Source organism: Neolamprologus brichardi, chromosome 15 (assembly GCF_056152115.1).
Source record: "Neolamprologus brichardi isolate AB-2024 chromosome 15, ASM5615211v1, whole genome shotgun sequence".
In the NCBI taxonomy this organism is placed as follows: Eukaryota; Metazoa; Chordata; class Actinopteri; order Cichliformes; family Cichlidae; genus Neolamprologus; species Neolamprologus brichardi.
The window spans coordinates 6390734-6413847 of NC_142118.1; the positions used below are offsets into that span (position 1 = coordinate 6390734).

General features: G+C 40.1%; 1 protein-coding gene across 10 annotated transcripts in view; it reads right to left on the bottom strand.

The window, feature by feature from the left end:
- epb41l2 (erythrocyte membrane protein band 4.1-like 2) overlaps window positions 1–23114 on the bottom strand; it is a 50761-nt gene that overhangs the window by 16843 nt on the left and 10804 nt on the right. For 9 of the 10 annotated variants that reach the window (XM_087851968.1, XM_087851963.1, XM_087851973.1 and 6 more), the window contains exons 2-14: window positions 15742–15980; window positions 15384–15569; window positions 13586–13837; window positions 10967–11071; window positions 10766–10808; window positions 7471–7546; window positions 6220–6316; window positions 5916–6040; window positions 4978–5065; window positions 3039–3191; window positions 2833–2930; window positions 2286–2458; window positions 1369–1454 (exon numbers count right to left, since the gene is read on the bottom strand). In XM_087851968.1, the coding sequence (XP_087708094.1) occupies window positions 1369–1454; window positions 2286–2458; window positions 2833–2930; window positions 3039–3191; window positions 4978–5065; window positions 5916–6040; window positions 6220–6316; window positions 7471–7546; window positions 10766–10808; window positions 10967–11071; window positions 13586–13837; window positions 15384–15569; window positions 15742–15966 (1707 nt within the window). In that variant the 5' untranslated portion in view covers window positions 15967–15980. Of the gene's footprint in view, window positions 1–1368; window positions 1455–2285; window positions 2459–2832; window positions 2931–3038; window positions 3192–4977; window positions 5066–5915; window positions 6041–6219; window positions 6317–7470; window positions 7547–10765; window positions 10809–10966; window positions 11072–13585; window positions 13838–15383; window positions 15570–15741; window positions 15981–19900; window positions 20133–23114 lie in introns of those variants that run through there. The other variant, XM_087851964.1, reaches the window with a different exon arrangement.

A 23114-nucleotide genomic window follows, 5' to 3' on the forward strand; every position in this document is an offset into this window, starting at 1 on the left:
ACACACACCCGCAAAGTGAAGGAGCAAGCCATGAAGAAATGAAAATTAAATGACAAATCAAAATAATCGAGTGCAAAAATTAAAATTATTCAGATTTCATAAAATGGCAGCAACAAGTGGCAACATGCGAGAGAGGTGTGAGAACGGCAAAATAAAGAAATAAAAATTTTAAAAAGGGAGTGTGTGAAAGAAAAAAAAGAGAGAGGGAAAGAGACAAAACATTAGTCAGTGAACAACACGCCACAATCGCTTACAAGTGAACATAGCAGGGTAGAGCATAGGTGCAGAAAACAGTAGGCACAGGTGCTGGCAGAAAAGGTATCAACAGGGTGTGTCACCACTGAAAGGGCTAAGACAGGTGCCAAGTCCAGAGTGCTGGGATGTGAGCGAGGGTAAGGAGGAGACGGGGGGGAGTGAGGAAAGGGAGCTGGAACAGGAGGCATGCACAGCAGCACACAGCAGTAATCTGTGTATACTCATATATTGTTCAGAGACGGCTCGGGTTAGTAGTGAGCACTATGAGCACCTCAGTAGAGGACAGCAGTTAGGCCAATAGAGCAAAATGCTGGACTACTTGAAAAGCTGCTCTGTTAAGACTTGTAGTTGATAAGAAAACTATTAAAAATATGAGATGAAAACATGAGGCTTTCTTCGTTTTGTTGGTTTATGTGCCTCTACCACTCCTGTATACATTCACACTTTGTGGAGGCAAATAAATAGCTGTCCTCTGGCCTTAGATAAGGTTGATATCGCAGTGCCTCAGTAGTCACTTATTCCTGATCACTAAATGGACAAAGAAAAATCTGTTTGAATTTGTAGCTGTAGATTCCGGTGAAAACCGTTGAAAAAGGCACAACTCTCGACTTTAATTGATCGAACCCACATATGAAATGAGTACCGGGGGACATGTAGAGTAGAAATAACAGACTTTGTTCACCTGCCACGGTTAAGAAGTCGTCGTCATCAGACACACATACAGAGTGGATGAGACTCGCCACAAATTATCAACAGTGATGCGTAAATGGTTATGTTTACACATGATTAACTTCTAGTGTCACAGTTTTGCAAACCCGGAAAAGAAAATACACATATTCATCGTTTCACAAAAACATAAAGCAAGCAAACATTCCTATCTTACAACAGTAACAAGAAACAGCAGAAACTGTCTCTGGATTTATAGCTCTCAGTACATACTGTATTTCTATTTGATATAACACAGACCGTTTCCATGGGACAACATAGACTCATTGGTATAAATTAAAAAAACAACCAAAAAAAATTAGAACTGAGCTACACACATTCTATTTTTATCACGTATTACTGTTCTTGTACCTGCAAATGCTACATCTGATTTATGAACATACACACCTTTGAGTCAGAGTGGAGCTCCAGGTGAGGCTCGCGTCCGTTCTCAGCTGATTCCCTGCCAGCCTCAGTTATGCTGATCATTGGTGCTACGCAATCAGAAACAAAAGAAACGGCAATCACAGTTATGCAAGTTTTCAATAAGTAAATAACTATAACAAGTAAATAATTGCTAAAAAAAAAAAAAAGCTTTATTAAAAAGCTTTATTTTTTTTAAAAAAATAAAACAAAATCAAAAACGTGTAGTAGAGTAAATGCACCAAAATAAACTCAAGTAAAAAACATCAAGTTGCGGTAGAATAATGTACCCAGCAGGGGGCGATATCAGCTAACAGTATAACCACATGTTATACAGGGGTGCACAGTTGCATGAATTGGAATCTGGGATCTGGGAATCTTGAACCCCTCCATAACAAAGCAGAGCTAAACAAATGTGTAGGCAAAGAAGGTAAAGCCAAAACCACATCACAGTTCTATAGACATAGAGAACATGCTGGTTTTATTACAGTTCTACATGAGATTACTACAGTTATTTTTAAATCTGATGTTAATGACGACTTTTGTGCTGACAAAATGTGAAGAATCTGCGTTTTCCTCTTCAGTCCGCTGTTCTGTTGTAAGTTTTCATACTTTTGGATCCACAGAACGTTTATTCTTTTCAGCTCTTTCTTTCTCCCTCTCTGTCTCTCACTGTGTGACAGGAAACATATGCTCCAGCTATTTCCTGTATCTGGTCAGGCATCGAGCATTTACCATCAGTACAAACACAGACACGCACACGACCCTGCGCAATGCCTAAATCCATGACCCTACTTCCATCTGCCCCTCATTCCTTCCATCTGTCCATTCATTCGACGTAGTTCAGAATGAAGCTGAAATATCAAATAAGCCTCACTTTCAGTTGCATTCATGTGCGTTACCTCCATCCAAACTGCGGCTGATGCGTTTTGATGATGTGCGTTCAAAGCTGGGCGCCGGTCGGTCTATGAGGGAACTGGCCATGCGGGTTTGGGCCTGAGTTCGCCCGCTGTAACGAAACTTTGAGCCCAGAGTCAAAAAGCGGGCCTTGGTAGGAGGCTCTGGTGCATTTAACCTAGTGACAAAAAGAGGAGAGAGACATGACTTTTAAAGCTTATTCAGATAAATTTATTTTCGAATGAAACACTGATCATCACATTTATAAGTCTATGGGTAAGGAAAGCAAAATGCTTCCAGGCAACTCCTCCTTGAACAGGATATGAAAGAAATACTCGGGCATCTCTACAAACACAAACATACAAATGTGCAAACACGCAAAGCAAACACGGGCATCAGGCTTATCTATATGGGTGTTTCTGCTGTGTCTAAAGCAACAAAGACGCACTTTGAGATACGCTTTCTTTACACACTTCCTGGGAAGATGCACAGCTTTTTTTCAAGCAAAATAACACAAGTGACTCCACAGGCAATATGGATGCATCAGTCTACCTGAAGAAACTGTGATTCTCCACACAGACTTTCCACAGCCTTTTGGCAGCTCGGTGATTCTCGAGTTTGAATCCCACTGTACTCTCAAACTGCTCCGTCTATCAAGCACAATATCAGTGAGAAAAGAAATGTTTTCTTAACAGTAAAAAGGGCACATTAATAAAATAAATAGCTTAGGTAAACCTAATTCGTGTGTGCATACATACCTCTCCTGGTCTGATTTTAATGTAGAAGTTGTTCCTCTTGTATGAAATCTTGAGTATTTTGGGCCAAGCAAAGCGATTTATCCGAAGCCTGTCTTTATAGACTAAAAGTCCGTTGGCACACACACCAAGCATGATGTCCACACCCTCGGAATCCTGTGAGGATACAAATGTGCATAACATATATTAATTTGATTAATTATTTGTTGTAAACACCATCTATTTATCCAAGCCAGATCATACTGTGCATGGATTGATTTTTAAAGTAGACTGTTTAAGGTCACCATTACCCCACACACAAACAGTGACACTCATTACAACTGTAACGCATTTGGCTGGCAAACTAACACACTGACAAAGCTTTTAAGGCTCCCAGACCATCTGCTAATGGTATTGATTACAGTAGTGAAGTAACACAGGAAAAATCTGTTGTACTAATGGAGAATGCAATATGCGGATAATGGACAGTTTTATCAGGACACATGCACACAAACATCACATGGCCTTGCCATGCTATTAGCTGCTCATCGATCTTTGACCTTGCGCTGCAGCTACATTCAAATATTTTGGCTGGTTACACTGACAGAGGGAATGTTAAAGCAAACTAGAAAAAGTTGCATTTCCTGCGAAAATGCAGTGTGAATGCCTTGTAGTGGAATCTGCTGAAAACAGCAGAAGTAAAACTGTGTGCTGAAAGGAGGTGAAGAAACTGAAAATCATGCTGAGAATAGTTGAAGAAGCAGAATTTTTTGCTGAAAAGAGGTGAAAAGCCATAAATTCTGCTGAAAAGGGGTGAAGAAGCTAAAATTTGTGCTGAAAAGAGGTGAAAAAATTGAACTGTCTGCTGAAAGGAAACATTGCCAGGAGCTGGGTGAACCCGGGCCTCCTGGTCTCAAGGCTGCTACTCATCTCACTGAGTCAAACTGGTTGCCAGGTAACTGAAAAGAGGCGAAAAAGCTGAAAATTGTGCTGAAAACAGGTGAAAAAGCTGAACTTTCTGCTGAAAAGAGGTGAACTTTCTGCAAAAAGGAGATGAAAAAACTGAAAATTCCGCTGAAAACAGGCCAAGAAGCTGAAAATTCTGTTAAAAAGAATAATTCGTAATGAAAAAAAAAAAGTTGAACAAGGTGGAATTGAATCAAATGCATCTCTCTTTAGTGTCCATCTTTTACTTTTCACAGCTAAAGTAATGAATTCCCTGAAATACTATTACTCAGTGTGTGTTACATTTGAGCTTTTAAAATGTTTTGACATCCAGTATTTGAAACAGTTCCTTTGTGGGCCCTGGGGATTCTGAGACTTGTGCAACAAATTAATGACACAGGACAGAAATAGATCAACTCCCTGAATTCCCACATCTTTGGTATGCCATAAAAAAATAAATAAAAAAAGGAAAAAAGATTTTTCGCATTTTAAAGGCTCTCTCTGCTTTTCTATCTTTCCCTTGGTTCTCTGTGTTGCAAAAAGTGGAGCATGCCCCTTTCAAGTATTTGTCCCCATCTCACTCTGGCCTTATTTCTGTTCTCCATTTATTTCCCCTTCTCAATCTCTCATCCTTCCTTTCTATCTATAAGACTCTCATTTTTCTGCCTATACTGCATAAAGACACAAACATACTGAGACAAACATGAAAACATGCACGCAGTACACTGATGACCTGCTATCCCAGTGAGAAACACTGGCTGTTCCCATGGTAATGGCTCTCCGAGTGTTTGCACAGCTGACACACACACACACACACACACACACACACACACACACACACACACACACACACACACACACACACACACACACACACACACACACACACACACACACACACACACACACACACACACACACACCGGCCCACCAGCACCCTCTTCCTACATCAAAGAAACTGCTCAGCCACAGATGTTGACAACAATGGAGAGGACAGGGTTCATTCATTTATTCATACCTTAGCGTGGTGCAGGTCCACGCCGTACATGGACAGCTTCTTGGCATTTTCAAGAAACTGGGTGTCGGCCTGTGCTGGTGTTATTCCCCTGAATAGCAAAGAAAAGGCTCCGTTAATTCAAAATGCTCATATTTCTATATAGTGATAATTTTCTGCTTAAATGGGATTATAACAAGTATTTTTTATTCTAATTTTAACTTAAATGTACCGTCGTACCGTTTAAATGTACCGTTAAGGCTCAAATCGAACTTACAAACGTAGAAGTCTTTGTTCATGAAAATAGTCTCTTAATGCCTTCCAATAGCTACACTACAGAGTTCTTTATTGCATATGTGAAATGTTTGAATATGAAAATCGGTTCTTATCCTTACCAGCCTTCCACTGTAGCAGTTCAGACACACTGAGCATAAATTTTACTCTAACATTGTAAAAAAGGAAAAAAAAAACACTACTTCAAACCAGAAGATAATTTAATTTCAGCTGGAAATCTTTTCTGGAAAAAGATGAAGTAACACAGTCAATCGTCTACAGGCTGCCAAAAAGTCAGCGTGTTGTGTTGGAATGGTAAAGTGCTTTGCGCATCTCTTTCTACTCTATTAAAAATGTTGTGATGTAATGAGGACAGATAACATGAGCCTACAATCTGACTATGTTATCAAACTTCTACTGCTGTTACTTACTCTTGTTAGGTTTAGATAACCCCTGTTCCTAATCAGCTGGTATAAGGTCTTATTTCGATTACCCTCAAGTGGATTATTATCACTTTTACATGACAGATACTGTAAAACTGCTCTACGCTACGCAACGGAAGCTCCCTTGTACAAATCTGTGTGATGTCCAGTTGTGCAAATATAAACAGGAAATATAATTCTTTTAAAGCACAGCTGGAGACACATAAAACTCATATACAATACACTCAAAAGAACTTCCTAACTGACCTGTGGGACTTGTAGAGCTCAAGAATCTTCTCCTCCATTTCTTTGTTCTGATTTGGTGCGAAGGTCAACTGACTAATGAAGTCCAGAGGGCGAGGCTGGTCAGGTTCATAATCGCCAATTTCTGCCTGTTAAAAAAAAAAAAAAAAAAAAAAAAAGAACAAAAAAATAAAAAGAACTTATGTACGAATTGGCTTTTTCCAAAAAAGACAGTTATGTATCCACCGGCTGCACATCACACACATGTGCATGTAAACGCAGATAAATAAATACACAGCATCCAAGTACATAATTACACCTGCTGTACCTGCAACGTGTATGAGCCCAGCAGAGCGTGAGTTACAAATGAGCAAGGCAGCCGTCCAGAAGCCACATCTTCACGGAGCTGCAGACACAAAAGGTACCTACAAAAGAGGAAAGGGGGCAAACAAGGACGGATTACAAGTTGAAACCAAGTCAAGTATAAACAAGAACAAAACTTGTTCAAAGCTTTTTCTTTGGTTTCCTTTGAAGTGGAAGCACTTCTATTGTTCACAATAAATATTAAAGACATCCATGCTTCTTTTAAGCTTGAGAATAAGATCCTCTGGTATGGATTAAATTTCTTTGATGTTTGCACAACTGCTGTTATACTTATCATAATGTTTATATTTGCAGTTACTGACTTGTCTAGCAGCCGTGTGGACTTAAACAGTGTAAGCTGTCCCCTCGATTAACCCTCTGGTCATGAATCCATTATCTAATGAAACGTCACTTCAAACAACTCAAAGACCCAAAGGTGTTATTCTGCCTATTGAAAATGTCTTTCAAAGTCACTTTAAGCAGGATGGACACTTGCTGACAGGGAGGCTTAAAGCTCAGTCATCGAGTTACACAGCTCCCTGTTAACTAGGTCAATATAATGTCCCAGGACAATACTGCATTTTTCCATTCTAATATGGCTAATTAGATAATTAATGAATAGAAAATAGGTATTGGATACAGTCTGTGGAAAATCCTGTGGAATACAACTAGTGGACTGCACTGATTAGCAATCTGACTGTTAAAACTTAACAGGAGCTCCTTATAAATTTGCAGACTTACAGAGCCGAAGAACATTTAGGACTTTTTGCAGCAGGTCAACAGCAGTGTGAGTGTGTCCTTGTTTAGCCTTTAAGTGCAACCATCAGAGAAGCTGTCCGCTCCATTAGACACAAACCTCAGTCTAAATGCTGTGTGCTTGAAGCATGCCTCTGTGCGTGTGTGCCTATGTATAAATGCAAAAAGAAATAACGTGCACAAAGCCAACTTTTTTTGGCCTTGATAGTAGGGCCTAATTTTTTTGTATTTTGGTTCAATTTTCTACTTTGCTTATATATATATATATGGCCAGATAAGTGCTTTGATACCAGAACTGACTGACTGACTGACTGACTGACTGACTGACTGCCTGACTGCCTGCCCGCCTGCCCGCCCCCCCCCCGGCCCTACTTTTTTTAATTTATGTTCAACACAAATAAAAAGTAATAAATTTAAAGGAAACACTGGGTGTTAGACCTTGATGTGTGAGTGTGCGTACCTTGTAATGTCTTCAGTGAGGAGGGATGGGTCAGGAGGGTAGAACTTGACGTTGAATGCAAACTGCCAGTTGTTACCTGTAGACAGACAGGCAGTGAGATCATTATGTAGTAAAGCTAGAAAGTGAGAATTTTTTATATAACCTATTTTCTTAGCTTCATCAGATATCAAACTGAAATGCTGATTCACTGATCATAAACAAAGACCTAATCACAACCACTAACACATCCATCACCTTGTCATACTGTGGTTTTCTGTTGAAGCACACAAATTTCATTTCAGTTCTAATTTGTCTCCAGTCATCTCTTTATTTTTACAGATTAGAAAAGATCGCGCCATCTGGAAAAGTCGCACATCAGTGTAAAAACATTTCCTCCTCAAAGGTCATACATCGACATAAGAGAAATGTCCAGGAGTGACTGACTCTGTATGTTCTTTTGGCAGCACTGAGCGCTTTAAAGGTGTTCTCTGACCATTTCATCCTCCAGCAGTCAACTTGTGCTTAGTTTTTCTTATGCAAACCATTTGTTTAAAATTATTATTTAATAAAAGGGAAAACAAATTTTTCCTTTGCTTAAATTCCAGTGACGCTTATGTGGGAGTAACAAGAGAACCACAACATTGATTTTAACTTTCTTATCTACCTGAGGCCCCCTGCTTATCATCTACACTCACTAGCCAATTTATTTGTGTAAGCTAATGCAATTCTCATTGCATTAACTGAACTGGCTCCAAACGTACTAAGAATGCAAACAATATCACCAGACTGAGGCATCCAAAACTGTATATTTGATTTTGGACAAAATCTGAAAGCTGCCAAGTATCAACAGCCACACAAATGGGACGAGTTTACTGACTGGATTTTATCCAGAGTAGTGCTCTCTGCTTGATATTTTGCAACACTGATGTCAAAACTGAAAAGAAAAAAAAAATCTTCTCATTATTTCTCACAGTGAAACCGTTTAATTCTCAAAAGTCCTAATCCGAAACTTAAGGACTGAAAATTTTACTGCTGGTTTTCTATTTGTGGTATCTGTTGCGATGGAAATCTTTTTACTTTAGACATCTGATTCTAGCCAGCTTCATATTTATGGGGGGACGAAGCTGTGTTTTTATTGGCTGAGACACATTAATGCACACGATGCCTCAGCCACTTGGAGTAAAATGAATTTCCCTGTTTTTCCTTTTTCTTTTTTCTCCTTTGTAACTCTATCTGCACTTTCTGTAGCATTTTCTATTACATGCACTGTATCATGTTTTACTTTACTCTAGTAACCTTATAATATCTCATTTTCTCTCTCTACAGTGTCAGCCCTGAAAACCATGCACACCCACATAACACCCATACTGTTAAAATAACCTGTACCGTAGGAAACACCCTCTTCATATGTTGAGTGTAACGTCAAGCTTCCTATTTAAGGTTACTGACAAGCATTAAGAGCTGACCATTTAATTCTTCAGAAATCTGTAAGAATGTAGTTTAACTTTTTGTCACAAGGACTGCAGAGACAGCAACATTTGAAAATATTTCAAGAACACGTTTAAAAAACAAAACAAAACAGAAAAAGGTTGAGTTACAATGTTTAGATCCCACCCCAGCATGCAGTGAAACAGTCACAGCTGAGTGTAAACTCCAGGCAGTTTAGAGCAGAGTTGTGCCAACCCTGTCATTTGCGTGGTGTTGTGTACGCACACAGGCAATATGAGTAACTCAAATGAACATCAGCCCACATGTACGGTCTCTCTCTCTGGCCATAAACATCCGTAGACAGCGGGAGAAACTCTGAGCACACAGCCAGATGCACAGCGCTCATCCACGAGCGACAGCCACACACACTTTGAACACACCCAGACATAACTACCTAACACGCACTAATTAAAAACATTTTATGTGCCTAAATGATATGTTCTCACTCTTAAAAGTGCAAATTCAAGTTTACGACAGTGTGTTAAAGCCTGTTTTGGTTATGGTGTAAAAAGGAGAAGTAAGAAATGGACAGCAAACAAAAAGAAGTGAAGATTTTCAAACATTTGTGACTTTCAGAATTACAGAGTTGCACTCTGAATCAGTCCATGTGACTGTGTCGACTGATCCAACCGGCATGACAATATGAAACAGCAGTGTCTAGGTCAGGGGTGGACAATTCCAGGCCCAGAAGGCCGGTGTCCTGCAGGTTTTAGATCTCACCTTTGGTCAACACACCTGAATCACATGATTAGTTTGTTACCAGGCCTCTGGAGAACTTCAGGACATGTTGAGGAGCTAATTTAGCCATTTAAATCAGCTGTGTTGGTTCAATGACACATCTAAAACCTGCAGGGACACTGGCCCTCGAGGCCTGGAGTCGCCCACGCCTGGTCTAGGTCCATTAAAATGCTGCAGGAGGACTGAGTATTACTCAATCTGCAATACTTAGTAATACTCAATTATGGCAAGCAATGTGCCACAATAAATATATTTTATATGCCCTTTACTTGGTTGCTTTCATCACCCCCAAGGCATTAGTACTGAATGACCAAGAAAAATGTTGACCTGGCATTACTTCGTTGTCCACCACCCCAGTAAAACCAATTACAAATCAATGTCAACTTTAAATGTTAGATTTAGGTGGATATGATAGAGAAATGCTAGTACAAAACTGTATCTAAAAAATTAACTAACAAGGAAATAACACCAAATGAAAGTTATTTTAGCTGAAAAACAAATGCAATGACAAACTACAGAAGCTGTGACTTGATGAACTGATCTCTAGTTTGTCGTTAAGCTTCTCATTAAACTATAGACGCTGTCACAAATAGGGCATATTGTCCACTATCACAGACATACTGCATGCATGCAGTTATAAAACAAAGCGTTATACCCTTCGCTGCTCCGTACCACACCCTTAATGGCTGTCAGTCAACAAAAGATGAGATCCAACACCTCAGCCCCCTTTGATAAACGAACAACAGTCAATAAAGAGGTCAATAAATAATAAAGTAGAGCGATCACACCCTGGTAACCTCTGCCAGGGTGCCAGACTGCTGCTGTTTGGTCTCAAATATCTATGGTGCCTTTGTTTGACTTAATTGTGATGCAGTTTGTTTTTCTTTTGATATGTGGACACTTGTCCCATTTCACTAGCTCAATATTTTATTCATTGCCTTTTGGCTGACATGATAACAAAGATGCTTTTTTTTTTCTAACAACCAAAGCCATCTTGTGTCATTAAGGCAGAGCGAAAGAGATGCACGGACGGACGGACGGACTTGCGTGTCTTTATGTCAGCGTCCTGAAAAAAAAAAGTTTTACTTACTGCGTATCTGTCTTTTAATTTCTTTAGTGGGGTCCAACCAACACTAGAATGAGAAGGGAACAAGGGGAAAGAGAAAAGAAGACTGTTACCTTCTGCCATATATACTACAAAATATCAAAGCATCCATGTCTGCGGTTTCTTCATGAGGACATTATTAACTTATTTGTTACACCCTGAGTATGTGTGTCTATGGATACAAACCTTCTGGTCATGGTTATCCTTGTATGTCAGGCCAAAGTAGTCTTTTTCCAGTAGATTAAGGTGCTCACACACCTTAAAGAATAAGTACTGACCCTTGGCACGTTTCTGCAAAGAAACAAAACATTATATTTATTTTATTATTATAACTGCTGCTATTAAAACAATATTATAAACCACTCTAATATTTCCAGCTTCTTCCCCAAAATGTTCCAAACATCAAGCTTTAAGCTTATGAAATATTCCTGGAACCACACGGGACCCCTGATTAAGTTCATAACCTTTTCACTATGGCAAAATGAGACACTTGTAAAATTCCTGTCCACAGCTCTCTCACTCTCAGAGTCTCTTTTCCTTGTGTTTCATTTTCTTCTGTTTCATTATTGGTTTACACGCTCTCTCTCAGTCTCGCCATCTGGACCACACATTCCTTTAAAAGTCCAAAAAAACTGTTAGCGATAAAATCCTCCAGACTCAGCTATGACAATGACATTTAGCACACATCCATGCTTGCATGCGCAAGCGTGCGTGCACGCACGCACACACACACACACACACACACAACCTTTAAGCAGACAAAAGGTCAGACAGAAAGAGGGTGGACAGCTGGGGAAAAATGATGGGAAAGAATGAAATAATCAAATAACGCTTGTTTCTTTTCAGTTAGTCAGCCTCAGTGTAACACTGGTGCACAGACTGAGTGCTATTCGGCAGAGAGACGTATAGACTGGGCAGGGAGCGTGGTGAGAGTGAAAGGAAGGGGATGAAAGAGTGCATTTTTCTTCTTGTTCTGGGACGGCTGAAAACATCTGCGGTATTTTCCTAGACTCCGTCAAACACATGCGCAACGCACACGCAAATCTGAGAACGTGGCCTTTTAGAGTTCCTGAGTCTACACCAGAGTGCCTTCGAGCAAGGCACTGGCTGAGGTCAACTGGAATATCAACAGGCAGTCGTATAGATTATGTATTTAGTTTATGTAAATGGGATTAGAGCCACAGTCATTTAAAAGAAGATGAATTACCTGTTTGTTTCTTGCTGCTCAATCATATTTCTAACTCAGTGATAAAAACTGAAACATCTGTACCTAATGAAATGCTATGAAACACTACAAACCACGTGATGCTAAAATCCTGCTGAAACCAACATTAAGTAAAATTCTTAGAATCGGCATTAAGGCCATGTGACACTAAGACTCCCCCTTTGAAACCCTCAACAAAGTCAGAAAATGTCTGGCTAGAGTTTTTATTCAGTGGTCTACAACTAATAAAATATGCATTAAGTTATTACTCAGGGATAAATTTGATGCCAGGTTAATAAATAGGACAGATGGATGATGGAAGAATGGACAGGGACTGTGTGTGTGTGTGTCTGTGTGTGTATGTGTGTGTTGGAGGCCTGCTGGGCAAAACAGAAAATTTAATCTCTGGAATGCATTGTGCATCGCTCCCTCTCACGATCCAGCATGTAGAGGGAGGCATGGATGGATATTTGTGTGAGTGCGTATGCGCGTGCATTATAGGACAATAGCAGTTAGTTGCCATATCAGCGTTATCTCTTGTGAAACAAAGCAGCTTCTATTCAAACAAGCGCACTCTCTCACTGGCACGCTGCTGGGCGTTGCCATACTGTAGATTAGGATGCAGGTTTGCCACACGGAGGCTACCGACAAAAGCCCTCAAGCCAAATGGGAAAATGTTGGCAAGGGAAATGGTCAGCGCTCTGTTCAGGGGTCGTTGAACCAAAGATTTAAGCGTTAACAGCTCCAGTGGTTCTGCACAGTGGCTATTCTGAGCAGCTTCCCGCTGAATGTGAGAGAGTGTGTGAATGTGAGGAGAGGAACGGCTAAAAAAATGTGCATGCCTTTGGGTGAACATGTTATTAACAGTCATTTTTAGTATTAAAAACTAGCAAAATACAAAAAACTCCTCTCTTACCCAACAGAAACACAATAAGGCTGATGCACGTGTGATGTATCTGTAATGAATATGTCCAACTGTGCGTGTAGGGGGTCTAAGACACGTGCTTGTTAGGGAGGAACAGATGCTGAAAACTAATCTGCGAGACCCCATAATCTTGTGGGAGTGTGTGCGTACGTGCATGTGTTTTAGTCCCCAGGCAAGCCCCTGCAGCTCGCTCTGCTTTGTGATGCATTTATCCCTCTGAACTACACCCTGAACAATATGAGCTGGTGCTTCTGCCATTACTGCACACTGAGTAAGGAAGTTAAATACTCAAATGCCCAGGCACACACAGACGTGCACACACACTAGATCTTACATCCTATTAGCGATTACATCATTGACAAACTGGCACTCACGTGACGCGCATAAGAACATGAGATGGACAATGTGTCGACCTGCTCTGTCAACAACTGGAGGAACCTCCTTACATCACAGAAACAAACTACATTTCGAAAGACAGTATTCAAAGGAAGCAAGAAACTGCTGATAGATATAGAAATGTGGGAGAAATCTTGTACCATGACAGGCAAACCTTTAGAATATTAAAGTGGAAACACTATATTTGGAGCCATAACATACTATCTTGATCTCACATGGTTACACTAGCCACGTTTTACACTGTGGTTGTATTGGTCTATGAATTTTATCACAGTCTTACCTCCACCTCGCAGGTGAAGTCAGTCCCATCCAGCAGGGTCACGTGACACACCACCAACTTCATCTTGTTCTTTCTCACCAGACGAAGAGGAGACTGGAAAATGGAGGTCTGGCCTTCTCCTGCCTCCCCTTCAGCCTCCACTGCTCCCTCCTTCTCCTTCGTCTCCTCCTCGGCTCCTTCTCCCTCTGTTGTCTCCTTGGTCTCTTCTGGACTTTTCTCTGCACTCTCTTCCACCTTCTCTTCTTTGGCAGGCTAACGGGGTTTGCAAGAAATAAATAAATAAACTTGCAATCTTCTTAAAAACATAAAAATATCTTCATTAGTTGTTGAGACCAAACTGTTTTCTTTCCGTGTGTAATTCCCCCTCTAGTCTGAATTTGCTCATAGAAAAGGCAGGCGTTTCTTTTGGCTTGATCGCTGAAATGTTGATGTCACTGGGTGGGCCTGGGTGGCTTAATGTGATCAGTGGATGCAAGAGTCCGCGTGTGTGCATGTGCACAAGGGAGAAAGGAGTTTCTGTGTGTGTGTGCGCTCAAGTGTTTCTTTGTTGCTCTGGTAATTTAACAGCATTTTTATGCAGTTTGCCATAAACTGTCAATACACATAAACACTGTCTGAACATTGTAGAAAATATCACATCTCGTTGTTGGGTTTCTTACCATCTGTGTTTACCACAATATGTGGCTGGTTAACAAAAGCAGAATGCTGTTGGGGAACTTTAATCACTCTGACCACTGAAGAATATGTTACAGGGTACAATAATACTGACACTGACCTTGTAGTCTGTCTAGTTTTTCCATGAGAGTTTGTAAATGACTATACTGATTTTTAATTTATTTACCACAGGCATAAGGAGACTAAAATGCAAAGCCATCCACTCAGCCCATCAGGTAAAGTACACACAATTCCCTGGTACAGACATGTATTCTGTTATTAGCGATGCAACTGCTGCATGATACTTTTACTCCCATTTCATAGGTCTCCTTCTCTGACATAAAACAAGGTTGATACTAAAAGTCTGAATATAATATGTTACCTAAACTTTGTTTCCACTGACACTGTGCCAATGAGCTGATGTAGAGCTGTAAAGAACGTAGAGCTCAGATTTTTAGCACCACTGTTTTTTAGTGGAAAAAATCCATACAGAATACTGATACAGGAATAACAAATATCAATATTTTGTTAAATAAACTAAAAAACTCTGGGAATACTCATCTCAGCTCATGCATCACCATCCTGAGATAACATTAGTCGAGCAAACTGACATTAAATCGGTCCAACTGAAAAACCATCCGACACTGGGGAAACTTGGCCTGACAAAGCTACCTCTCTATCAACCATATATCAAAATGTTAAAAATCACAATAATGTCATATCACGAGTGAAGTGCTGTGATAATATTGTATCATGGCCGGTCTGGTGATTTCCACCTCTGGGGAACTGTGTTGAAACCATTACTGACTTGGCAGAAAACACGTATTAGTCAGATGTAGAAGTGGTGACAGACAGATTATGTTCCTTTGGACATAATCAAGGATTTTTTTTTTATCTTTTCTTCAGTTTGCATGCTACATAGATATCTGAGTGTTATTGAGATATTCATCTGACAGAAAGAGATTTTGGATGAAGCAGGCATAGTTAAAAAAAAAATAAAAATAAGCTTAACCATTTTTTAAGGGATGTTTATATTTCTTTTTCTGAAATCACCATTATAACCTGACAGTACTAGACATCTTGTTTTCTGACTCTACTTTAAAGCATATGCTACGGAGTGGTGTAGTGAACCCGTGAGCAGTACCTCAGTGTCTGCACTGGCGTTGGAATGAGTTTCTGCTTCTTTTTCCTTCACTTGCTCAGACTTGACTTCCTCCTTCTCCTCTACTTCCTCAGCGTGACCGTTCACTTCTGGGGCAGGCCCTTCCTCTTCCTGTGTCACCTCGCTAACAGGTTCCTCTGTAGGGGAGTCCTCCTTCGTTGGGGAGGTCTTAGCAAAAAACCCAAATAAATCCAAATAAAATTAAAATCTAACATAAAAGTTCATTAATGCACCAGCAGTTAAAATGGGCCTGAAAAACGATTGTTGCTAAATAATTTAAGTAAAATTCCCTACAGAGTTGTGACAATATAACATAACAACAGTGTGAACACAGTTTCACCTGGCTTTGAGACTTCTGCTTCTTAAGCCATGTTGGCAGGTATCGAGATATTCCTTTGCCTTCCTTCCCCTCTTTTTCCTTCACCTTTGCTCTTTCCTTCTCCTCTACTTCAGCGTTTGCTACTTCCTGGGAATCTTCCGTGGCCTTCTCCGATTGGTCGGGCTCAGCGGCTGACTCCTCAGCTTTCTCCTTCACCTCCGTCTCAGAGCCTGCTTCTGTTGTCATGGTGACAAATCAACCTGCAGCAAAAGTGACAGCGATGAAAGAGCGTCGAGTTAAAGTTTTAAAAGCAACACATTAAACAGATACTTACACAATAAATAGATCTTTAGTTTTAGCTTATTGGTTACGCCTTGCATTATACAAATTTTGTACATTACTGAAAAATTCTGAATAACCTGACCTAATTCAACCACTTATTTGGGGAGGAATATAAATTTTTCATGGCATGCAACATTTTCGTCATTTATAAATGAGCCACATGGTTCTGTGTTTCTTTTTCCTTTGAGAGGGATCAGTGCTTCTTCTACACTGGAGGTAAAACAGACTATAAAACAAAATAGAAAGCTCTTATGTCTGTAAACATGTCATAGGAAATAAAAAGGCTCGTATAAGTTAGCCGATTTTGGGTCACAGCTGCTAATAATGACATCAACTGTGTTTTTACACAAGTAAAGAAAAACACGAAAGTTTGGGGAGTCATTATGCAACACAATAAGTTTCATCTGGGTCAACAGCTGGTTACAAACAATCACACAAACACACGCACACACACAGAAAGAGAAAGAGGACGAATTTCTCAATCCCTTGTAATGTGAATCACTGGTTTTACCCTGCAGCTGTGGTCAGCACACACACTCGTCAACCCAAATATCTTTGGCAGACTGTCCACACACACCCTATCACAAAACAGACACTTTCATTTGTGGTGACGCAAATTTTGTTAATAACACTATGTGGCGATGACACAAACAGTGAGGACATGTTAAGGTCAGGAATGTGGAAATCCATCCACACAGGGTGCCTACCTGGCTGCACACACCGCCTCCTTTAATCTAGGAGCTTCAGGCTAAAAGCTAACCATAAATCAAGCACTACGAAGTCATCATCGTTCACTGTGCTTTCAGTTGTTTGAATCTTTCCCAGCCTATTTTCTCCATCACCCAGACTAGGCTTTCCTGGCCTCATTCCTATGATTCTATTATTCATTCGTCTGCATTTTATTTTGTGACCATCTTACCCACTCTCCGTCTTTCTTTTTTCTGCCCTGCCACCTTCAATAAGAGAGGACGTGCACACGCGCACACCCACCCACCCACCCAGCACCAGTGGTGTGTAGGGAGGGGGCGGGAGTAAAAATAGAACAGGTCTCCTTACGCATGATCGGCTAATGAGGTAGGGAAGGGAGAAGGAGGTGTATGTGTAGCATGCAAACGTCAGAAAGGATATAGACTCTATGTTCCTGTGCAGACAGGTGAACAAAAGATTTTAAAAAAATGTTCTTTTAAAATGCTGACATTACACAACAAAGTGATTTTTTTTATATTATCATTTGTTGATAATCTCCACATCCATGTGTTTGACTTCTCCAGTGGTGAAGTACATTTATAAGATGGATTTTACACAAAAATAATACACTGATGAAGTTATGCTCTGATGTTTTCTTCCAATCTTCTCACAAAGCTGTTTTATTTTTTAGACAGATAACTTACTAAATTTTGACTATTTGTTTTATTTTTAAAGAAAAACAACTCAAACTTTAAGAAGTATACAATAAGATAAGTCAGTTTAAGTGCTGATAAACACAAATTTCTAATCAGCTACTCACATGGCAGTAAATTTAGGCATACAGACACAATCTGCTGAAGTTCAAGGTGAGCATCAGGAGCATCAGAATGGGTAAGAACATTGATTGAAGTGGTTTAAATATTTCACAAACTGCTAATCTACTGGGACTTTCTCACACAACTATTTCTATGGTTTACAGAGAATGGTCATAGATTTAAAAAAAGAAGGGGGGGGCGGTTGGCATTGTAGGTGAAAAGGTCAAGTTGATATCAGAGGTCAGAGGAGAATGTTACATCTGCTTCAAGCTGATAGGAAGGCAACGGTAACTCAAATTACCACTTAAATTACCACCGGGGTATGCAGACGAGCATGTCTGAATACACAACACATCGAACTTCGAAGCAGATGGGATACAGCAGCAGAAGAGCACACCAGGTGCGACTCCTGTCAAGGAATAACAGGAAATTTGCACTACAATTCACATGGGCTCACCAAAATTGGACAACACATAAGATTGGAATAATGTTGCCTGTCTGTTGAGTCTCCATCTCTACTGCACTATTTGAGTTGTAGGGTCAGAAACTGGTGTAAACAACATGAAAGCATGGATCCATTCCATGTTTGCGTCGGTTCAGGCTGGCAGTGATGATATAGTGTTGTGGGGAATATTTTACAAGCACCTACGTGGTTTGACTTGACTTTTAGATTTTCCATTAGGTGGAAGTTCCTGGTACCAGGTGCTTTTTAGTACCTACTCCACCGGAGCACCATGTGATCTGAGCCACCAACTGGCCCATCAGTGGGATTACTTGATGAGTCACGAAAGACGCTCCTACACAAAAAAAACCCTCAACCACCATTTTTAAACCTAGCAACCAGGATAATAGCTCCACACAAACCAACAATCTCACTAATAATAATAATTGCTATCATCACCAATTTCACACTGGTTTCATGAACATGACATCGAGTTCTCTGTACTCACATGGCCTCCACAGTCACCAGATATTATTCCAGCAGAGCAATTTTGGGATATGAGGGAGCCGGAGATTCAGCAAATTGTCAATCTAAAATAACTGCCTGGGCTTTTTCCTAAGACGACTAAAGTGACAAGACTTGGATTCTAAGACTCGCATTGAGTTATAACATTAAGTATTACTTATAACATTTATTTGGATGTAGTTTCAGATGCAACGAGTAGCATCTACTGGAAAAGTCTATTTTAAAGTCGGTCGTCATTTAAAATAACACGGTCAGTCTCACTAGACTAAACTATGACGGCAGAAAAGAAAAAAAAAAATACGACCAGCGTACAATGCAAACCAAACAATCAAATAACTCTGTACCACACAGACACGAAGAGACTTTAAACCAATTTTGAGAGGCAACAGATCTATTTTTTCCACTATGTCAGTCATCACAACAGCTCTGTTACTACAGACCAACTGCAGTCCATACTCCTTTGAAACATTGTTTCTCAATGGGCCAGCTCTAAGTGTGCGTTTGTGTGAGCTGGCATTAGAGTGGAGCTTCGTCACGGCCACTTAGGCCTGCTTTAAACTTGCCCTCCTTATCCGCAACTGTTTAACACCAGCAACCTTGTTCTACCTCTCTCACAACTATCTAACTCACCCTCTTCACAACTCTCTCTTCTGCTCTCCAGTCCAGGGTGCCTCTTTCTCTTTTTCACTAAATCTCTGCACTCATCTCTCTCCTCTCTTCCTGGGGCCCCTTTCAATCCCCCCCCCAATCACCCACTCGTATTATCTCCCTCTATACTCCTCCTGTTTCTCTCCTCTTCCCACAGTCCATATAAAAACACCAGTGACATTATAATCTCGCTTCACATACACAGACATATATACGCACTTGACAGTTTATGGCAGGAAACTGTGACCAAGTTTCTTATAAATGGGGTCAAATATGGGTTAAACACTCTGAGTCATAAACTCCTGTATAAGCAATCATCAGAAGATGTGTTTTGTTGCTTCATCAAGGACATTTTCATGCAGAATATGTCTAGCGGCATGTACTGAAATGCTTGGGTGCTGTGGTACATTTCATCCTATTTCACAGCCAATTAGTAGCGTTCAAATAACCCAGATGTCTAAAAAGGCACAAATAGCCTGCAGATTCATTGTAAACACAAACTCAGACACAGCACTGCCAGCTGCACACTTGAGAGAAATATGCTTTTCTGATTTTATTCAGCCTCATCTCTTTAATGTGACCTTCCTTCAACTAATTGATCTTCACAAGACCATCAAAGCAGTCTGCCAATAATAAAAATCCTCACTCAGCTTGTTACAGCTATTTTACAGATGAACGGTTGACTGAATGGCTGAATTAACTGACGAACTAATGACCTTACCTACTGTTGTTTCTGTTGCCTTCTTTCCCCCCTGCAACTCTCTTCCTTCTTCTGACGTCCTGTTTACCCTCTGTTTGCACTTTCTTTTACTTTTTCTGCCTCTGTTCTTCTATTCGTTTTCCTTTCCCTTCCCACCTCTTAGCAAATGCCTGCCCTACAAAATGTCATTGCCATTTTCTCTCCTACATCCTCTCCTCTCTTTCCCTCAGAGCTCTGCTTCCCCCGGGACGATTGCTCAGAGAAATGAGGGCAGAAAATGAGAGAGCATGGGAAGGTAGGGGGTGGAGATAGTCAAGAAAAGTGTGTGAGAAAAGAGCAGCAATGGAGATAGGCTGAAGAAGGATCCAAAAAGGAAAGAGAGAGGGAAAGAGGAGAGCGAACAATCTCACAGACGTGCCTACTATGCTGGATTACTAATGGACATTAGCATGAAAACTGCATTTTCACAACACTGTTGTTCACATCTTTTGGCATGAAAAGCATGCCTAAAAGCTCATACGAAGTTGTACTTTCAATCAATTCACAATCTTTCACTTCCTTCCTTCACAGTGTTTATCACTAAAAGGAAATTAAGCATCTTCCTTTCCAACAATGACATTTTAAAAACCATGAAAAAAAAATGTGTTTCTCTTGCTTTCATATTGAAAATCTTTTGTTGAAACACTAAAACACTAAGCCTTTACTTTGTGTGCTTAGAATGCCAAACCTTCCAGCTTCATTTTATATACAATACAAAGAAAGAGGAAAAAAAAAAAGTAGTTAATGATGGCGACATCTCCAAGGAAAATGCTCCTACGTTACCTGCTTCTACCAAATTACCCATGTGCACATGTAGGTAGTTGGTGTTGTCACTAGACTGCTGTCACATGAGTCTCACACACACACACACACACATTCTTCTCCACTTACAACTTTATTGCTGTCTGACTGGGTTTTAGGGTTGTCATCATAGTAACGACAACTTCCTGGCCTGGATTGTGGCCAAGAGATAAAAATTTACAACAGGCGTGGGTGCTAAACTGTACAACAAGAGAGAAAAGAGAGCGTCGACCTAGTGCCTACACATTTCTGTTAACTTTCATCTGCTAAAGTAGATATGACAAGCCTCAATCTAATATAAAAACATACCCCGCTTCCTGATTCTATGGGCCATAATTGAAAGAATAAAGGGGACGAACCGGTTTCCATGGAAACCGCATTCATGCTCTACAACAATAAATCCCCATGGAGACAAGAGATTACCACAGCAAAAATACAGATTAGTGGACGGAGCTTACGTGACAATAGAGATTATGACCGTGTCTAAACCCGTTTCATAGCACATCAGACTAGCAGCTGATATTTCATGCTGGACCTACAACAACCGCAACAGCTACTTTTCTCCCCCTACTCCCACCATCACTGAACCAACAGCAACCCTCCAATGACACTACCACTGAAAAACACAAAGCATGCATATATGAAGCAGAGTTACTCAGATTCAGCAGATTCTGAAAGATGATGAAGACTGCAACTTGCAACAGATACACCGACACTGACTTAAGACTTTTCCACCTCTTCATGTGATTACTGTACTTGGCTTATATGGTCAGGCAATATTACTGAATTACAGCCTTTAAAAATTTTGATCGTATAATTTTTAATACCACCATGAAACTGAGGTATATATTGTCGTGCATGGTACAAAAATGAACATTCAAGCGAGCTCGGTGACCTATGAAAGATTGCAAGCAGTACACAAAAATGTAGTAAGTAAAATGGTTGCGAGTGTTTCGGGTTTAGTCAGCCAATGCAAACGAAGCTCTGTGCACGACGCTTCTAAAAAGCTATGAGTAAAGAGAGTAAGCCTTCACTTTAGATCAATTTGCTGATATGCACATCTCTCCAGTGGTAGCAAATGTCACTGGGTCATCCAGCAAGCATCTAACATAGGGAACATAGAACATCGGGATGTCTTTGCTCACAATTTCGCTATCAGTCTAACTAACTTAAATAAAAAAAAAGGTAAAAAAAAAAAGTAAAAGTAAAACTTAAAAGGGTAGAACTCAGCTAATGCTAGCAAAGGGAGTACCAGCAGCCAACTTCTACCCGTGCAGGTTAAAATCCATACACGGCACTAATAATAATAATGATAATAATAAATACTGTTTTTCCACAAACTCATTTCTAGGCCCTGATAGCATCCTTAGCATTATTTTCATTCATTTCAGTGAATGTCAGGAAGTTACAAAGTTCTGTATTTTTTTTTAAAAAAGCAAAGACAAAAAAACAAAAAAACACTCATACCTATTAATCCTTTTTTGGATTACTGGAACACTCCTGGCAGGATCTTCAACATGCTGACTGAATATTCTGGATAACTGCCCTGAGACCTACTGTTTCATCAAGGTATCAATCTAAACTTAATTTAAAATGAAAATAATAATCACAGATGTTTAGTTTTAAGGTCCTGAGAACCATAAACTTTCTGTCCCTATGATGACAAAAAGTTTTAGTTTTATTCCTATTGAACAGAATTAAACAAACCCTAAAAGCTGAAATCAGAAAAAGCTGCCAGAGTGGTGATCCTTCACCCATAAGAGCACAAATCCCTGAAGTGTTTGAAAACGTATTTTCTGCAGCACAGACAGTACTTTCAAAGCTTTGGTCTTTAGAGGTGGAAGCAGGGGTGCAGCACTATAAGGCAGCGGACCCAAATACGCACATATAGTGGAAGGTCAGTGAGAACCAGATTCCTCATTTAGCCAAAACTAGCTAGCTAAATACTACCTTGAAGTCTGCAGCATCTGTTGACCGTCAAAGGTTTTTTTTCTACTGCAGAGGACTTTGTCACAGCACAGAGGACAAACCTCCAGCTTTCCCCTTATCAGCTGCTGTAGTGCTGGATGAACAAAGGGCCCGTTTCTTGATTTGTTCTCACACTGAATTCTTGAATACTACAATGTCCATTTCATGTGTACCAGCTGAATGATAGTCACAGCTGCCAGGCGAAAGGGGCAAAAACATTCTTCTTATGTCTATTTGAACTCAGAAACACTGCAAATTATACCAAAGAGGAGCTTTTATGAGAGCAACAACGTATATTAAAATATGGTGAGTGCACCATATATTCTAGCTGCTTCATAAGATAATTAAGTAGAGATAATTCATTGAATCATTTTTTAATTTGGCCTGTTAGTAGGTGGGATACATCACACTGGCACCATGAATGTCA